Here is an 18947-nt window from a genome sequence, read left to right as displayed (position 1 = left end):
AATTTCCCAATAAATAAGTTGTTATACAAGGGGAAATTTTTAAAATATTGATAATTAAAAACCCTATTTGGGGAAAGCTACAATACCCCAATTTTATGTAATTTTTGGGGGGAAAGTTAAAATTTGATGTTGTACCATTTTTCATGTTTTACCTGCACAAAACTTCAGGTAATACTTTCACAGTATACATAAGATTTGCTTTTGGTTAAAGTTTAACTTATATGTTAATTTATTATGAATGAAAACCATCACTAAGGAAAACATGCTCTTGTATGAGTTGGTTAATTTATATGAATATGCCACCCTGACTGAGATCTGTAAAGATCATAAGACAATTTTCCAGGTTAATTGGTGAAGTAAGAACGCCCGCGCCCCATGGATCCTTATTTCAGGCACAAGTAAGTGCAATGTGTAGAATCAAAAACTTTTCCATAATTATGTTAGCTTTAGATTAGTAAATACCTAACAGTAAAGTGAATTGGCCTGTTTCCTGTTAGTATTTCAAATATTACTAAAATCAATAGAAATATATCATTCTTTTATTCTTGTAATATATTATTTTTGTTTTCAGGTTTGAGAAACCAGATAAAGGAGTACTTACTAAACATGAAACACTTGAGTTAGGCTCTAGGTACATGTATGAACTAAAGGTTTTATTTTATATTTGAAATTTGCCTATCTAGTTTTTTACCTTTTTCATACAGCATATCCATGTTGTATGAAAGGTTCTTATCATGTTATATCCCTTATTCACAATATTCTGTATTCTGCGACTTCTCATTGATGTGATTGCTTATGAAATACATGTATTGTTTTAATAAAAGTTTTAATATGAAGTACTGCCAGTCTTTTTTTAAGAGCCACAGAGTTATAGAAACTTTGTATATGTTTTCAACCTTTAACCTGCAAGAACGGAAAACCATTAGCCTTTATAAGGCACTATTCTGTTGGCAACTCACATTTTGTAGTTTGATATTAAAACCCCTAAACTTTGAACTGTTCGAAAATCAAAGCTTATTGAATCCTTTACAAAAATTCAGTAGTCTAAGTGTTCAATATCTGATCATTGTTTGGGTATTTTCAAAAATTTGTTATAAAGCATAACTTTATATGAATATGATTTAAATTTTACTCATGATTTATATTAGTAATAATAGTATTTTAATTTCTTTGATTTTCCAGATGCTACATAAGAGCTCTCAAAGTTCTCCCAGAATGCTCTTCTCTCTGGCATGACCTTGGGGTCAACTTCATCCACCAATCACAGTGTAGTGATGGGGAATCTGCCAGATCATTGGCTGAGAAGTCTGTGCAAGCTTTAAAGAAAGCTATTCAACTGGAACCTTCCAATCATAAACACTGGAATGCTTTAGGATATGTAGCTTGCTTAAAAGGTATGGTTGTTGTTTTACTTGCAGCATAACTCCAAAAGTTTGCCTGGTTAACTCGTTAGAGAGAGCATAGGTATAGTAATCCAGGGGTTTCCTGTTTCATCTTTGGGCGGAACAAAAAAATATTGTGAAAATTGATCTGGGACATTGAGCATAATTGTCATTTGTTTGTCATGCTGATTTGAAAATCATGTGGTATTAGTCACTTGTGAAATTGGTAATTACTGGTTAGTTACCCAGGAAAGCCAGTTTTGCATAAGTTGATAATTTTTCATATTTAAATTTTTGTCCAGAGCAGAACTTCAACTATCTAAAACTTTTATACACTAAATTTTATGTTATTACCAGAATTATGTTATAAAGCATTGACCTGTATTCTTGTGTTTCTTTTAGTTTACAACAAGCCAGAATTAGCACAGCATTGTTTTATCAAGTCAATTCAAGTTGAACATAATGTAAGTTTTTCTCTAACCTGTTTACTGAATGTTGATGTTTGGCTATGTTAAATATTTTACCCTCTCTAGCTGAAGTTTGGAGCCATGCAAGCATCTTCGGATTTTTTCGTGTGAGAAAGCTATTCAGCTAGCTTACAAAATGTATGTAGTTCTACTTAGGTGCCCGTTTGCCCCTAAAATAATGAACATGTCTAGATTTTATATCTACCTTCATCTTAGAAATAATAAATTTTTTAGACTCTCTGACAAAAACATAGGTAAAGAAAGGATTCATTTATGTACAATTTAACGTGATTTAATCTTAATAAAAATTGATGAAGGTCGTATAGACCGAAACTAGTAGACACAAATAAAATATTGTAAACTTGCTCTGGTTTTGACGTGTATTACTCGTTAATTCATATTTGCTTAATAAAAATTGAAGAATATGTTTGTTTTATTACAGAATGTGATAGCTTGGACTAATTTGGCAGCTCTTTACCTGAGCAAGGATAATGTCAAGGTATGTGTTGGTTGTTTTTTTTTCTCACCAATTATAACACAGTTTTTTGTCGTGCAGGTGGACTAAACTTGAGGTTACAGTTTATAGAAAATTAAAGTGTCATGACATTATTTAATCTTTATAATACTGTACATTTATAATGTAATTTTCTTGATAATCTTGACATTTATATTATTATAACTGTTCAAGGAAAATGGATAGCTATTGTACTCACCCAGGCTTTGGCATCACACAGTCATAGGTTTTATTTAATAAAACCAATTTATGGATAATACATGTATATATAACTATGGTCATTGCAGTTGTTGATAAAAATTGAATTTAAAATTTATTCCAGCTAGCCCATGAGGCATTTAAGATAGCACAGAGCTTGGAACCGTCCTATGTCTCGTGTTGGATAGGTCAGGCTATTATAGCAGAGGTCGTAGGTCACGAAGACGCCATGGACTTATACAGACATACAACTGAACTAGGAAATCATGTAAGCTTATGACATCATGCAAAAGTTATTGAAGTTCTGATCTGCATGAATTTATATTTGTTTGTTTTTCGGGGTTTAAAAGATTTTTACACATCTTTTGGTCATATCTTGGCGGTTGATACACCCAACTGGCTTTCCTAGAAAATTAACCAGTAATTACCAATTTCTTTGCAAATGACCGACAATTAAAACCAGATAATTTCTGATACATCAACAATAGACAAATGACTATATAGCTCAATATCTGAGGTCAATTGTCACAAAGAAATTTTGCCTAGTCTGAGGGATAAAACCAGGGACCCCTTGATAAGTAGTCTCATGCTTTTTCTAATGAGCTAAGGGGGCATACCTGAATTTATGCAATGGTTTTGTCTGGCTTTTGGAAAATGTATAGAAAGTTTCAGGAATTACAATATCAAACTATTTCCTTAATTTCCTTAAACTGTTCTGTTCTTCACATCTACAAACATGTAAAAAAACCTTCTTATCCGGAAACCTTTCTAATCCTGAACGTTTTTTAAACATCCACAACAACCACTGATATCATTTTAACTATCTTGCAGCTGGAGGGTGCTTTAGGATATGGTCACTGGGTGTGTACAATAATGTTACAGAATGTAGATAAACGTGACACGTACATGTATACATATGCTATAGAACAGATGGGAGCTGTGCCGTCTGCTTCAGATGCTTTAGCCAGATATACAGGTAGGGTATATATGTACAGTTAATTTTTCAACAAATTTGAAAGAAAGGTTACTATCTTTTTGTCCATGTTTTTACCTATTATCCTTTGATTATAACATTGCTGTGTCATAAATCAATTTAAGGTATGATTTTCAAAGCGAAAATTTATTTTTCTTGATATCTCCTACTCGTCACCTTAGTTAAGTAAGGTTAAGTCCTTCTAAATTTAATAGGAGTTAAATTGTTATTGTTCTAAGGTAACTGTCCTGAGTTTTAAATCTGACAAGGAACAGTGATTTGCTTAGTTTTTTCGGAGTTGTTTGAGTTCAATTGTATTGGAAGCTGTAAGTTTATTGAAGCACTCTTAAGTCCATTCCTGGAACTAACCAATGCTTAGTAATAAGTGAAAAGTTTCTTGCACATGGAATTAACTACTTGCCCCCAATGAGGTTTATACCCATGCAGCTAGCAAAACTAGTACTAGTCTGAAATGATAACCACTCAGCTATGAATTGCTTCATGTTTTATAAGTGAAAAGTTTTGCTATCACAAGTTATAGGTTTTATTTGATTACTGGCATGTGCCTGAAATGATTTTATTGCAGGGAACCTATATAGGGGTTTTATATCACTAAGTAAACTTAAAATTTTAAGACCTTATCTCTTTAAGCTAGAATATTAAGGTGTTTAATGAAGAATTATGTTTGTATATCAGATCGTGTAAAGACAAATGCTGTAGCATATAACATGTATGGTTTACTGCTGGAGAGACAGAAGTTATACAGGACTGCTGCACAACAGTTTAAACAGTAAGTAATGGGCCTTTAAAACATAGCCAGCATAAAACAATAAATCCTTTTAATTAATGACGACATAAAACAAGTGATACTGTAAGAAAGGTTTTAATGGGCGTTTAAAACATAGTGTAAAACATTAGACTAAATAGATTTGATTAATGATCACATGCCCAGTAATTTATACAATAACAATTGGGCCCTTTACATTAATTGAAACAAAATTCATACTATAAAGGTAAGTGTTAGATTTTTGATATGATTAATTGTATTACCCATTTACTATTATTTAGTATTGTAATCGATATTTCACATACATGTATAACATACACATGCTAACAGACACACATGACAAACAAATATGTTACTCATACAACCTTCATATTAAAAAAGCCTTTGCATAACACTTTGGTTCGAGGTTAATTATAAAGAAATTATCTCGGGTCAAATTTTGATCTCAGGGATGTATTTGATTGGTCAGTAGCTGACACAACATATTTTGACCAATGAAAGTCCTGAGATTTGAGACAGAGCTTAGCAAAAATGTTTTATAATCTTGGCCTTCCTGTGTGGATACTGCATAAGTCCTATCACCACTTATGTACAGTTTCTGTCAGGGATTTTGGATTCTTTCATGTCAGGAAGTAAATGGGCTAGCATACAGATAGCTGCTGCTTTTACTCAGGTTCCAGCTACAGCCAAAATTTATACAGAGATTCTCCCGAGGACATCTACCATATTTTAAGCTTAAAGTCACCATGTCACCATTACAGATTTAGTGTGATTCAACTTTCAACCAAATAAAAAACCAACAAAAACAAAACAACAAATTTACAAATGTTCTGATTCTCCAATGCTATTATTATATAAAATTAGTTTTTGAATTATGTTAATCTAAAAATGGCTGTATATTTCAGAGCTGTTTTACTTATTGAGCAACAAGATGACAAAACTTATCTGACAGAGGTTATGTGTAACTATGCAAGACTTTTATAGTAAGTACATACATCTTTTAAATCATGCAGCTTCTGAAATAAGTTTAACAAGTTCAACTGATTAACAATTTATTTGAATGAGACTACTAATGTAAGAAAACTTCCACATACTTTTAATTGCTTTAATACCTCAAGGGTTTAGAAAAAGGTTTTATCAAACACATATTAGTCATATTGGTTACAGATATAAGTAAATATTACATAGGTGTTGCTATTTATTTAACCTAGCTGATTTTTGGACCCTTCTGGCTGAGTGGTCTAAGTTGCTGGCTTTAAACCATTTGCCCCTCATTGCTGTGGGTTTGAATCCTGTCAGGGAATTTGGATTGTTTCATGTGAGGAAGCTATCAAGCTAGCTTACAGAATGTAGTTGGTTCTACTCAGGTGCTTGCTTGTGCAAGTAATAACATAAAAGTCATTTCTAGAGCAGTGAGAGATTCTTGTACTATGTTATGTACATTTTATATTATTCCATAAAATATGTTTAAACGAAAAAGATAAACTGCTGGCCTATCTTCTTTCTGATGGCAATGATTGTATAGAAAACTATAATCCTATAGACACACTCTTGCTTCAATTTTTAATCAACCAGTACTGAGCAATGAGTGTAAAGTTTCTTGCTAAAGGAAACAATGGCTTGCCCCTGAGGAAGTTTTCATTCATGTGGATAGCGATCAATTGAGAATTGAGATAAGTAGTCCGACATGTAAACCACTCGGCCATTAACCATTTGGCCATTAAACACTTTGCTGTTAACCACTCGGCCAATTACAACATGGCTGTTAATCACTCACAGTAGTAATAAGTATTTATTAATAGGATTTATTTTAGTAAATCAGGAGACTATCAGCAAGCTTGCTCTGTATATGAGAAGATAGCAGGTGTATGTACACTGGTAGACTTGTGTCATATGGGACTAGCATTGTATAAAATTGGTCATCTGGAACTGGAGAGTTTTCAAGGTATCTACTATATCAATATATTTATACCGACTTCTGAAGGATTGAAACATGCTTCCTTTTTAAATGGAAAAAAAACAAACCTAAATGCATTCCATGATTAAGTTGTTGTCTCATACTGAGAATTTAATAGACATCTTTTCTATTAATAAATCCATGATTTCGGCTCCATACATGGAATAAGAGTTAAAAAGTATACATGTGCATGTATATAACTGAAATTTCCATGCAGATTTCACTATTTAAAACATTTATTTTTTCCAAACATATGTCTGTGATTAAGCTTCATACATATCTTTATAGTAAACTTATCATGCATTTGAAATAGGTTTATGTATTTATACCCCCAAAAACGAAGTTTGGGGGGTATATAGGAGTCACCCGGTGGTCGGGTCGGTCGGTCGGTCCAGACCTCCGTTGCATTTTCCTTGTCTGGAGCATAACTTGAAGACTAATGGTTGGAATTCAATATAACTACATACAATGGTCAAGCACATTGAGAGGAAGTGCAGTGCACAAGAACCATAACTCTATCTTGACTAATTACAGAGTTATTGCCCTTTGTTACTTTTCCTTGTCAGGGGCATAACTTGAAAATTAAAAACAACTTCATACAATTGTCAAACACAATAAGGGGAAGTGCAGTGCACAAGAACCATAACTCTATCTAAAGTAATTACAGAGTTATTGCCCTTTGTTACTTTTCCATTGCTTTCTTTTGTCCGGACCATAACTTGAAGACTAATGGTTGGAATTCATTATAACTTCATACAATGGTCAAGCACATTGAGAGGAAGTGCAGTGCACAAGAACCATAACTCCATCTTGACTAATTACAGAGTTATTGCCCTTTGTTACTTTTCCTTATCTGGAGCATAACTTGAAAACTACTGTTTGGAATTCAATACAACTTCATACAGTTGTCAAGGACATTAAAAGGAAGTGCAGTGCACAAGAGCCATAACTCCATTTTGACAAAATACAGAGTTACTGCCCTTTGATACTTTTCCTTGTCCGGAGCATAAGTTAAAAGGTACTGGTTGGAATTCAAAACAACTTCATACAATGGTCAAGCACAATAAGAGGAAGTGCAGTGCACAAGAACTATAACTCCATCTTCAGTATTTATAGAGTTATTACCCTTTGTTCCTTTTCCTTGTCTTTCTGGACTTATTACAGAGTAATTCAATAAAACTTCATCAATGGCCAACCACATTGAAAGGAAATGCAACATACAAGAACCACAACTAGTTTAATTGCACACAACCATAACTCTATATTTCAATTCTTTTACAAGGTATTCTGTTACTAGTAACATCCTCATTTCCGAAGCAGTCTTGTGGGGGTATTAATCACATTTAGTGATAGTTCTAGTTTAATACAGTTTGTGTCTATAGTAATAATGAGCCGCATCACGACAAAACCAACGTAATGGGTTTGCGACCAGCATGGATCCAGACCAGCCTGCGTATCCGCGCAGTCTGATCAGGATCCATGCTGTTCGCTATCAGTTTCTCTACTTGTTTTTGGGTTTGTAAGCCAACAGCATGGATCCTGATCAGACTGCGCGGATTGTGCAGGCTGGTCTGGATCCATGCTGGTCGCAAACCCATTATGTTGGTTTTGTCATGATGCGGCTCAATTATAATGATAAGTACTGTTTTTTTTCCTAGTGTATACTAAAGCAGCAGAGATGGCACAGACAGACGGAGATAAGTCAGCTGTGCTTACCGCCCTTGCCATGGTGTTATACAAATTTGGTGACCTTGGTAACGCTAAAACAAATCTATTCCAAAGGTAATGTGTTTTTATATTCTTATTCATGTAAAAGATTAATTTAAGATCACTTGCTAAAACAAATCTATTCCAATGTACTTCTCTAATATTAGAATATAAAAGATTAATTTTAGATCATTTGACCACTCTTAATTCATTGCAAGGTTTTATGACTACCATATATGGCTGTTGTCGTGGCAAGTCAACAATTTCATGTCTAGAATTAACACGAAATTGTTGACCTGCCACTGATAACAGAGCCATATATAGTGTTACCAAAAAGCTCGCAATGATTTAAGATTGTCTTCAAGACATTTGAAATTAATATTGCTAGTAATGTTAAGGATTGAAAATTTGTTAGGTTAATTTTTGTAAATAATCTTTATGTAGCTCACCAGTCACATAAAGATCATTATATACAAATGTACACATGTGTCAACATGATGTTTGGTTCCGTACAACCTACATACAAGTTTTGCTTATACTAATTGCAAACTGACACTGGCAATAATGCAAAAAAATAAAAATTTTATTAATTGGCACATTGTTTCAATACTAGTCATACAGAACTGAGAACAAATGTTTTTCTGGTATCAACAATTTTCTTTTAGCACAGTATGACATGAAGTGTCAAAAGTAGCGGCCAATAAAAGAACCAGCTGATTAAAACCCTATACATACAGTTTTTAAAAGACCTGTGCTCACCTTTGTTGACACATATTTGATCATAATTATTTGAAATGATTCTATTTTTAGCTCACAGCTGTCTGAACCTTGTATTCCTGGTTTAAAGGCCCTGTGTGCCCTGGGGCTGATACAGTCTGACCTGACCCTAGCTGAGGCCGCACTTCATGAACTCTCCAGTCTGGGAGATAATCCTAGTCATCTGTATGATGTAGCATTGCTGGCGATCGGTGTAGACATGATCAAGGTAACAATTTGTTGATATGTGTTTTATTATAATACTGCACAGTGTAATGTTATAATTTCAATGTATAATGAACTCTTTATTACACCCTGTTAGTTCTCAAAAAGACTATACAGTGTAACTTCCGAATTCCGGAACTTCTGAAATCCGGAAACTTCTAAAAACCGAACAATTCTTTCGGTCCCGATTTTTTCCCTTCTATTTTCTATTAATATAATTCTTCTGAATTCCGGAACTTCTAAATTCTGAATTCCGGACGATATTTTCGTAAAATTAGAGTCAAATCAATGCAATTTTACCTTCAAAAACCGGAAATATCCAAATGTGTGAAATACATTGTAAATCGAAAATGTTTACCCTGCGGGAAGATTTAATCTCCCTATCGATTGTTTACCAATTAGCGGTGATCGTGTAATTTGACACGCGTTAAAATCACAAACTGTGAAATGGTATATTTGAAGTGATGCGGTTAAGTAAAGTATTTACGACGGTCAGTTAATTTGAAGTGTTTATTAGCGGATTAAATGACAATTAATTGGGACAATGTATGCATCAAACGTCTAAAGGGTTTGTATTGAATTTGATGTAATAATTAATTAACTAGCATCGGACAATATGTAAGTTTATGCAGTTAACAACATTTCTACTTCAAGTCTTGTCCACATTATCATAAACCTCTGAATTTCGGAAACCTCTGAAATCCGAACTTTTTGACAAGTCCCATGGGTGTTCGGTTTTCAGAAGTTACACTGTATTAAAATGAAGAAAACATTCAAAGTCAACAGTGTTTTTGTAAGATATTAAAGAAACAGTAATTTCAAGTACAATATGGATTTGATATGAAACTATAATTGGACTTGGAAAATGATAAGAATGCAAGATATTGTACAATATGAATTTTTGGACTACGAAATAAGACTAGATAAAGTTAAATATGAATTTTTGACTCGGAAAATGAAAATGAGGCTAAATGAAATATTTGGAAAATGAAAACAATTCTAAATTGATAAGATTGGATCTAATAATGATATATATTTTTGAACATTGTTTGGTGCAAATGCTGGAAGTTCATTATTTACATTTTATAAGGTGTGAAATAAAAATGAAATCATTAATGGTTCTATATCATAAGTCATGTGATAAAAGTCTTACTGTATAATTTTGTTTCAGGGTAATCTAATTGATGTAAAAAGAAAGCTGCAACATTTACTACACAAAGATCCTTGCCAGCCAAAACTATGGCGTTTATTATCAGGAATACTTCTGAAGTTTTTCCCGAAGTTAGGAAAAAGTGCAGCACAAGCCGCTAGAAACTCTCTGCTTGTAGAAAGCCCAGGAAAACAGGTGTGTAGTTTTCAGTGGACAATCTCAATAGTGTTATATTAAAAGTAAACTTAGAAAATTTGGGACTTTTATTTTACTTTGACTCATCGAGAAAAAATGACTCATCGAAGTTTGATGCATTGAAGATCTACTGTAGTTTAGTGTGTTTTAAAGGGGAGCATTTACATGATTGTAATTTTGTGTTGCTGACCATTTCTGCCAATAATTATAACTGAATCGTTCACCCTATGTTAAATAAAATTAGAAAACTTCTGATTTAGGTTTTTCATTCAAGATCTGTAGAGTTTTCCCATAATCTAGCGTGGATATACCTGTTGTGTAATAAGAAACTCCATGATGGATTTTCACAAAATCATTGCCCTTAATGAAGTTATAGAAACTAAATGCCTTGTTTTTCCTTCCTTTTCTTTTCAGACTGACTTTATATTATTAACAATTAGTGAGTTGAGTGCAGGTTGCCATGGTAATGGACAGAATTCTACGGATGCTTTCCTTACAGCACAGAGAGCTGTGCGTTATAATCCAGGTTTGTTTAAGTTCTGTCTTCTTGTTTTAATGGTCATAATGACATGTTGTATCTAAAATTCAGAAATGTTTCATTTAAGTTCGAATTAGATGATGATGGTTATTTAAGAAAATTTAGAAATAGATTTTTGCCTTCTTGAAAACCTTGCCCATCTGCGACATGGTTTCCTATACTGCCAGGGACTATTGACAATCTGAAATATTGCATGTAGGGAAACATCCGGTCTTCCTCCAGCAATAAAGCCGGTAAGTTTCCATGTGAATTTGTGACTTATCCTATTCCCCAACTCAACACCTCACTACATGTATGACAGAGTGAGTGATAAATATATACATATATTTGCATTATTATTACCAATACATGTATAGTATGAATGTGTTTTGTTGCAAATACTGCAAAATCATTATTATTCATGGGACACAATTTTACATAGTCTTCATGAACAGGTCAAGATGCATGTATGCACAAATTTAAGATCCAACAAAATTTCATTTTTGTCTGCTGTTATATTAATAATAATATGCATTACATTTTTTGCATTTTACTTTTTACACAAATAGACTATCCACAAATTTCTTTTGTGACAAAGCCTCAATATTTCATGCCCACAAAATTAAGTGAATTTACAGCCTACAATATTGTTTCTATTTATTAGAGAATGTAGACAACTGGGCAGCGTTGGCGTCTGCTGTTCATTCTCGAGCTATACTAACATCATGTTGGGAGAAAAGACTTGCCCTGTTCAAACATGAATACACAATTCTGTGCTATATCAAAAAAGAAGGTAAAGTATACAGTTTTTATATATATATATGTACTGACCTCGTTGTTATGAAACTTTTCTTTTTGTGTTCAGTCTCAAATCTCAAAATTTTCATAGGTCATTCTACATTAAGAGCTGGTTTCTTACCTGTCATATTCTGGAGATTCATCATATTTTTTTTGCTCTTGAACCATTAAATAATTGCGTGGTCTTTATCCATTACATTTTTTCCTGCTCTTGAAACAATACGTTTTTCTGCTTGTAAAGTATAACAGTTTTTCTGCTCTTGAACAATTACATTTTGTCTATTCTTTAACCATGACATGATTGTCTGCTTTTAAAAGCACAGCATTTGTGTTTTGATATAGAATACTTATTACTTCACTGTATATTTTAGATGTCCCACTACCATTAAAGTTTTGGTGTGCAAAGCAGCAGATAGTATGTACAGTACATGCTAATATGCATAATGAGTTGATGGAATGTCTAGATGAGGTAAGCACTGGGTATTATACTTTTCCTTCTATTAACTTTGTAGAGGCAACATGGGAGGGGGCGTTGGTCCATTGTAGTTTACCCTTCGCATCTCAGTAGTAAGCCACTTTGAATTTACCAGAGGACAGTTGAACCACTGCACTGTTCCTGGTTTGCTGTCGTAGCAAGCAGTTAACCAGTACTAGATACTTTCACTTTTGCAAAAAACGTTTGTACATGCCAGAGCAGAGGTACAGTGGTAATGACCATAGAAAGGATTTCATGATCAATCACACTGAAAGTGACCTGCACTGTCCAGGAATCAAACCTAGGTCTCCTGATTCACAGTCCAATGCTTTACCTATTCAGCTACCTGGATGGTTATTAATGAAGCACTTTATGTACTTTGTGCTTAAGTAGTGGTATACTTTATGATCATGTTAAGATAAGAAAAAATTCTTACAGCTACTTTACTTGAATTATTGTAGTTAATGACAGATTTTGGTGGAGAAGTCGAAGTGAAACAACTGTTTAATGTGTTTAGTAATGTCCTACAAGACAATACCGGGGGCGTGGCTAAAACACTTGATGAACACTCCTCCATGTATTTTTGGCAGGTTGGTATTAATTTTAATTGAAAGTTAATATTCTACAAGGTCATCTGGAAATATCCACCTTTTAATTACTTCTTTCTTGTATCCAAGTTCTTTAAATAAACAGAATGCCTCTTTGGTTCAGGGGTGTATGGTAATTTATTTGAAATTTATCACCAAATCATATAATTGAGAAATTTCATATTCATTTTTGTATCTATACATGCTATAAATCCCAACATGTATAAATTTTCTGAAACCTTGTTCAATAAAAAGGCCTTTTAAGTATAATTTTGCAATTATCTGATTATCAAATCTGTTTAATTATTCATAATATTGTCCATGTGGAGTATCAGTGTATGGTCTTAAGTATACAGTCTTTTGCATTCAAATGTATAATTATTCATATACAAAAACTGCTATCTACTGTTCTACATAATTATCATCAAGGGTTTGTTGTTGTAATTACCTTACGTTGTTTATTTCTGGTAGATTTTGGTAGAGATGTACATTAAAGCTGGATTGATGACGGAGGTGGAGACTACATTGAAGCAGTGTCATTACAAAGTGGCTAATAGGTACAGATTATTTTGATAACGGAGTAACCCTTTTTTTTCAACTAAATTGAGAGCAAAATGCTAAAAGTGAACTTTCTGCAAGTCTGTCATTGGTCTTCTGTTTTCCACATTTTGGATTTTAACCATCTTAATTAAGGTCACAGTTTTGGTTAGATTTTTATGAAATGTATCAGAATGTTCATCTTAATGTTCTTTTAGATATTTTGGTACATGCGTCATCTAGGTCCGATAAAACAACTCTTTAAAAGTTTTTTTCAGTAAAAGATTCCATAAATACTGGTATTACCAGGTTATGAATGAATTACTAATTACAGATCTAGTGGTCTCACCTAATTATTCAATACCCCTTACCATGCTGAATATCTTAAAATGAACAATCTGGACAATACCATTTATCATTTTTTAGGGGGGAAAATGATACTTTCTCTGATATAAATACAATGCCACAGATAATGGTGAAAGTGAAAAGTTTTGTATAAAAACATGCATCTGGATTATTTTTCTACTTCAGTGCAAATCAAGTGTTTTTGCTCAAGATGGCACATTTGGCATTTCAGCAGATTCTGGTAATTGTCTTAATACAAATTATTGTGGTAGTTTCACCATTAGAGATATCATCAAAATACATGCAAGAGGAATAATAGTATCTGTAATACAGTGTTAGTTAAACAAAAATGTCATAAAATGTTCAACATTCCGGTACTAAATTACCCCTACTACCCGATCAAACCCAGTCTGTCAACCCTTTCCTTGGGTATCTCAACTATTCAATCATACAATCACTTTGAGATCATCTGGTTCCATCAGTAAGTTGGCAAATGTAGTTTTTTTTTTCTTTTAAATAAAGATTCTCATAATCTTTGCCATGAAAAATACATTAATTTTTAGACAAGAAAATTTAATTTATTATATATTTATAAAAGTTTCAGACATTTATTTTTTTTATTTTTTAGAAAAAATTCAGTAAATTTTAAACCCCAACAGGGGAAATATTCAAAGAAAAAGTAGTCAGAATTGGGAGATCATCCAAAAGCATTTTCTGTTAAATTTTAAAGCAGGGGGTTTTTAAAACTACCACTAAAATAAGGTTATTTTATTTAGATATTTATTCCCACTATTCATTAAGTGTCACTGTCTGCTTAGCTTAATAAGGGGAGCATTGGATTTGTAATCCAGGGGTACAGGTTCAATCCTCAAACAAGGCATAATTTCTCTGTGACAATTGACCTCGGACATTGAGTCTAATGGTCATTTGTTTCTCACACTGATGATTTAGAAATTATGTAGGATTAGAAGTGGGTCACTTACGGAGAAATTGGTAATTACTGGTTAGTTATCCATGAAAGCCAGTTAGATGGACTGACTGCTGAGATTGGAACAAAAATCTGAATTTGCAAAATGGATTGCCCCGTTTGGATTTAGGACTGTCCCAGTTAAGATTTGGGACTTTCCCTGTTTGGATTTGGGACTGTCTCTGTTTGGATTTGGGACTGTCCCTATTTGGATTTGGGACTGTCCCTGTTTGGATTTAAGACTGTCCATTTGCGATTTTTAGGGACCTCAGTGTAAAAGTCATGTTATTTTAGCAGTAGTTCAAAATATTGAAAAAAAAATTAAATAAAATATCTGCCCTATTGTTCATTTGATAATTATTGATATGTTTTCTGGTATTGATTTATAGGTTAGCAAAACATCAGCTGCAGAAGATATTAGATTGTCATGTGACAGGAAGTCAAGGTCATGACCTCTCTATAGCAAGACAAGCTCTTCTACACATACTTGTTAACTCGAAGAAAGACTCAGAACTGATTCAGGTTTGTGAAATAAGAGAAATACTTTTGTCACCTTAGTACAGTAATGGGTTAACTCTTTATATAATTTAATAGGAGTTAACCCATTATTGCAGTAAGGTGATGACTTTTCTTTTTTATTATTAATTAGTTAAGATTTTTATGAAATGGTTGTACTTCATCATTTTCTGGTTAATTCAGAATACTTTTTGTGTAGATAAGCATGTTCCCTTCTTTTTGTCAAATCAGTTTTATATATTCCATAATTGAAAAAAAAAAAAAAAAAAAAAAAAAAACATGATTTGTAGCACTCTTGTGGAAAATGGCTTTTTATAAGTATAAAGCTATATTAGACTGTTTGTAAGATGTAGAATATTTGTTGATATCTATAGGAAACTTTTATATCAATGAGCATGACATGTTTTTATACATTTTAACTTAAACTAAATATAAATATGCATATTATTGATGTTGCACTTTCCTATGCCGCCAAATGGCGTTACATTGTAATTTATTTATTTGACATCATGTGGGTAATAATGGTATAGAAAACAAATCACTTTTTACTGCTAGTTTATACAATTAATGTGTACACTTTATTGCAAGTACTGTTTTTTGTTTCCAATCACCATATTATTAACTGTGCAAACTTGTACAATTCAACGTGTATAAATTTTTGCGATAACTGAGGTAGGTTGTTTCTATATAAGTAGTGGTTCACGTTTCTGTTTTGATGAAGCTAGCTTGGGAACGGAATCAGTGAATTTTTTTGATGGAAAATTTATGTTTGTATCTTACTTTTAAAATAATATTTATCTTTTCAATTTAGAAAAATGGACAAGTCCATATGATATATTACACCTGATAATGGTTTAAAACAATGCATCAATGATTTTATTACCTTACTTTTCTTGTGAAGATGTATAAATAAATTCCATCTTGTATTTACAGGTTATCCTGGATGATGCAACATTAGCTGAGGATACAGAATCATTAAATTATTATAAAAATATCACTGCTTAAAAACAGTCATCTGTGATCAACTTAAAATAATGCCATTGCTGAACAGTATTGTTTAATATAAGAAAATTTTCAGAATATTGAAAAAAAAAATTAAAACAAGATATACATGAATACAAAAGTATGATGTAATGTCGTTATATTTTAGATTGGAAATTTTTAGTAGATTTATGTGTTGCAGTTCAGACAGGAATATCTGTATTGAGGGTAACCAGCAAGCCTTGTAACTACCCATGGAAATTTACAGCATGGGTAAAACAAACAAAACACCAATCTGATAGTGCCAAGACCAATTAAAATTTCAGCTCTTTGTTCTGTCAACTGCAAGTGAAATTTGTGACTTTATCTCAAGTAAAGGATTAATAAAGTAACTATGTGTATCACCTTATTTTATGAACTTTATTTGAAATAAAGAAAACTCGTATTTCTAGACTTAATTTTGTTTATCTGTTTTTTATGGCGATTGTATCACATTTTTGGTCATATCTGGATGGTTAGCCCACCTAACCAGCTTTCATGGATTACAAACTATTAATTACCAATTTCTTCCCAAGTGACACCACTTGATTTTTAAATCAGCAGTTAGAAACAAATGGCCACTAGATACAATGCCCAAGGTCAATTGTCACACAGAAATTTTTATGTTGTAAAACATGTTATAAACCTTGGATGAAATAAATGCAAGTTGCTCTAATCCACTTTAATGTTCCGTGAATATTTCCTTCGATTCAACAAGAGATGTCTTTTAGCTTGTATAAGCTATCATATAAGGGAGGAGTGCAGCATGTTGCGAGATGGGCTGTAAATTACTTAATGTGTTCCAACTAGACAAGTAATACCCGTCTTCATCCATGGTAACATGCCCCCCCTCCCTCCAATGCCCTCAACAAGATAGGTGATGTTTCAACACCTAGCTTGTGCCCATAGCATGTACACTTAGTAACACGTAGATTAAATAGTTCACAACTGCACTAGAATTTGAATAAGATCAAAATTGTATATTCGAAATTATTGGTAAGAATGTGAATGTTTTTGTTGTTTTATTTCAGTGTAGATACATGAAACCATAAACTAGATTTTAATATGCTGTACTTTTATTCTGGTCATTTCTGCTATATTTTTTATATATAAAGGCATTCAAATTAATGTGCACGAGCAAAAAAGATCGGTCGAATTGTTATCTGCACAATACTTTCATAATTATTCTAAATATTATTTTAGCAGAAAATAGTTTCATTTCGAAGAAAATATATTTAAGATGATGTTGTACCCTTTTAACACAAAAGAGAAACAGTAAATTGAAGTGTATTTTACTATTTTCTTGAAAATGACTCTGCATGTAAAAGTGTATATGCTATGTTATAACAGATTCCAATCCAGTTTTTAGCTCGACTTTTCTATGAAAAGGGGAGCTATCCTACTCGCCCCGGCGTCGGCGTCGGCGTTGGCGTCACACCTTGGTTAAGTTTTTCGTACCACCCCACTTTATTTCAGAAGTATTACAAGTATGGCTTTGAAACTTACCATACTTGTTCACCATCATAACCTCCATCTACAGACAAGAGTACATAACTCTGTCAAGGTTTTTGACAGAATTATGGCCCTTTTTTGACTTAGAAAGTGTATTGAGCTTGGTTAAGTTTTTTTGTACCACCTCACTTTATTTCAAAACCATTGGAGGTATTGCTTTGAAACTGACCATACTTGTTTACCATCACGACCTTCATCAACAGACAAGAGGACATAACTCTGTCAAGGTTTTTGACAGAATTATGCCCTTTTTGACTTAGAAAATACATTGAATATGGGTAAAATCCACTTATTGCCTTAACCCTTTGAGATATTGCTTTGAAACTTTTAATGCTATTTCACATCATTACCCCCATTGTACGCAAGAGAAGGTAACTCTGTCAAGGATTTGTTTTAAAAATTAAGGCCTTTTATCGACTTAGAATCTTGGTTAAGTTTTTAGTACCAGTCCACTTTTTGACTGAACTGTTTGAGATATTAATTTGAAAGTTGGAATACTTGTTTACAATCATGATTCCAAAACATGTCCAGGAGAAGGTAATTCTGTCAAAGATTTTATTTGAATTATGGCCCTTAACTGTCAATGTTTTGTTATTATAGGCAGCACTAAAAAACTTAAAAAATCTAAAAAAATTCATTCCTATCCACTTGTTTCACTTTACCATAAATTATGTCATATAAACATTGCTGTAATATTCAAGGGTATCAAACAACTAGTTCACTTTAAAAATACAGAGATTCTTGTATTGCCTTTTACTGCAAAAACTTTTTTTATTGGCAAGCAATAAAAAAGTCGAGCGCGCTGTCTTACGGACAGCTCTTGTTACATTAACGGAGAAGGAAACATGTATTAACGGATAAAGATTCACATTATCTCGTGCCTTTGTTGCACGTCAATTGACATCGCACTAGAACAATAGAAAGCACGAGAAAATGGTTTCTTTATACAAGATACAGACAAAGTCAAGCTTAGCTAGAATATCATCTAATGCAGCTTCTTTTCATGCAGGAGCCCTCGGACTGTTACTGAATCACATGCCCTGCGAGTTCGAGTTCGTGCTTTAAGTGAATCCTTGTGCTTCTGTTGCCAACGCAAAAGGTGCATTAACCCTTTCTTCTATAATATTTCTAAAGCTTTGCTCTATGATATTTCTAGGACAAAGCGTTTTGAAAGTTTACATTCAAATGCGCTTTAGAAATATTCGTACAATATTAGCAATATGGAGCAATAATTATTAATAAATCGGCTTTTGTTGAAAAAAGATCAAGGACCGTGTAATTCTAAACTTTTATGTGTGTCATGTTTGAACATTCTTCGATCATTTGTATGTATCTTTGTTGAGAAGAGCATGTTATAAAAGT

At 32.9% G+C, this 18947-nt stretch overlaps 2 protein-coding genes and 1 long non-coding RNA gene across 3 annotated transcripts in view; 2 read left to right on the top strand and 1 right to left on the bottom strand.

Annotated features, from left to right (window-relative positions):
• The window catches only part of LOC132721913 (uncharacterized), a 78343-nt gene that overhangs the window by 34808 nt on the left and 24588 nt on the right, over positions 1 to 18947 (bottom strand). The gene's annotated exons all lie outside the window — the stretch shown is intronic.
• LOC132721916 (tetratricopeptide repeat protein 37-like) lies at positions 136 to 13886 on the top strand. The gene is made up of 19 exons (XM_060706295.1): positions 136 to 168; positions 572 to 631; positions 1183 to 1394; positions 1785 to 1846; positions 2292 to 2348; positions 2686 to 2829; positions 3393 to 3537; positions 4231 to 4324; positions 5227 to 5304; positions 6136 to 6266; positions 7937 to 8060; positions 8796 to 8970; positions 10138 to 10311; positions 10726 to 10837; positions 11493 to 11621; positions 11998 to 12095; positions 12563 to 12691; positions 13160 to 13245; positions 13757 to 13886. The coding sequence occupies exons 6-19, from the start codon at positions 2791 to 2793 to the stop codon at positions 13884 to 13886; spliced, it is 1644 nt and encodes a 547-aa protein (XP_060562278.1). The 5' UTR covers positions 136 to 168; positions 572 to 631; positions 1183 to 1394; positions 1785 to 1846; positions 2292 to 2348; positions 2686 to 2790.
• Positions 14927 to 16480, top strand: LOC132721910 (uncharacterized). Its single transcript, XR_009624540.1, has 2 exons — positions 14927 to 15059; positions 15987 to 16480. It is a non-coding gene; the product is annotated as an uncharacterized LOC132721910 (long non-coding RNA).

The sequence above is a fragment of the Ruditapes philippinarum genome, unplaced genomic scaffold (genome assembly GCF_026571515.1).
Source record: "Ruditapes philippinarum isolate M1 unplaced genomic scaffold, ASM2657151v2 ctg2353_1_1_1_1, whole genome shotgun sequence".
In the NCBI taxonomy this organism is placed as follows: domain Eukaryota; kingdom Metazoa; phylum Mollusca; class Bivalvia; order Venerida; family Veneridae; genus Ruditapes; species Ruditapes philippinarum.
Note: the sequence above shows the minus strand (reverse complement) of the source record. Positions and strands in the feature narration are given on the sequence as shown.

What these genes read in the sequence shown, in the direction of transcription:
- LOC132721916 (XM_060706295.1), top strand. Translation starts at nt 2,791, where the DNA reads ATGGACTTATACAGACATACAACTGAACTAGGAAATCAT. An exon ending in GGAACTGGAGAGTTTTCAAG is followed by an intron (nt 6,267 to 7,936) that starts GTATCTACTATA and finishes TTTTTTTCCTAG; the next exon opens with TGTATACTAAAGCAGCAGAG. An exon ending in CCTCCATGTATTTTTGGCAG is followed by an intron (nt 12,692 to 13,159) that starts GTTGGTATTAAT and finishes TATTTCTGGTAG; the next exon opens with ATTTTGGTAGAGATGTACAT.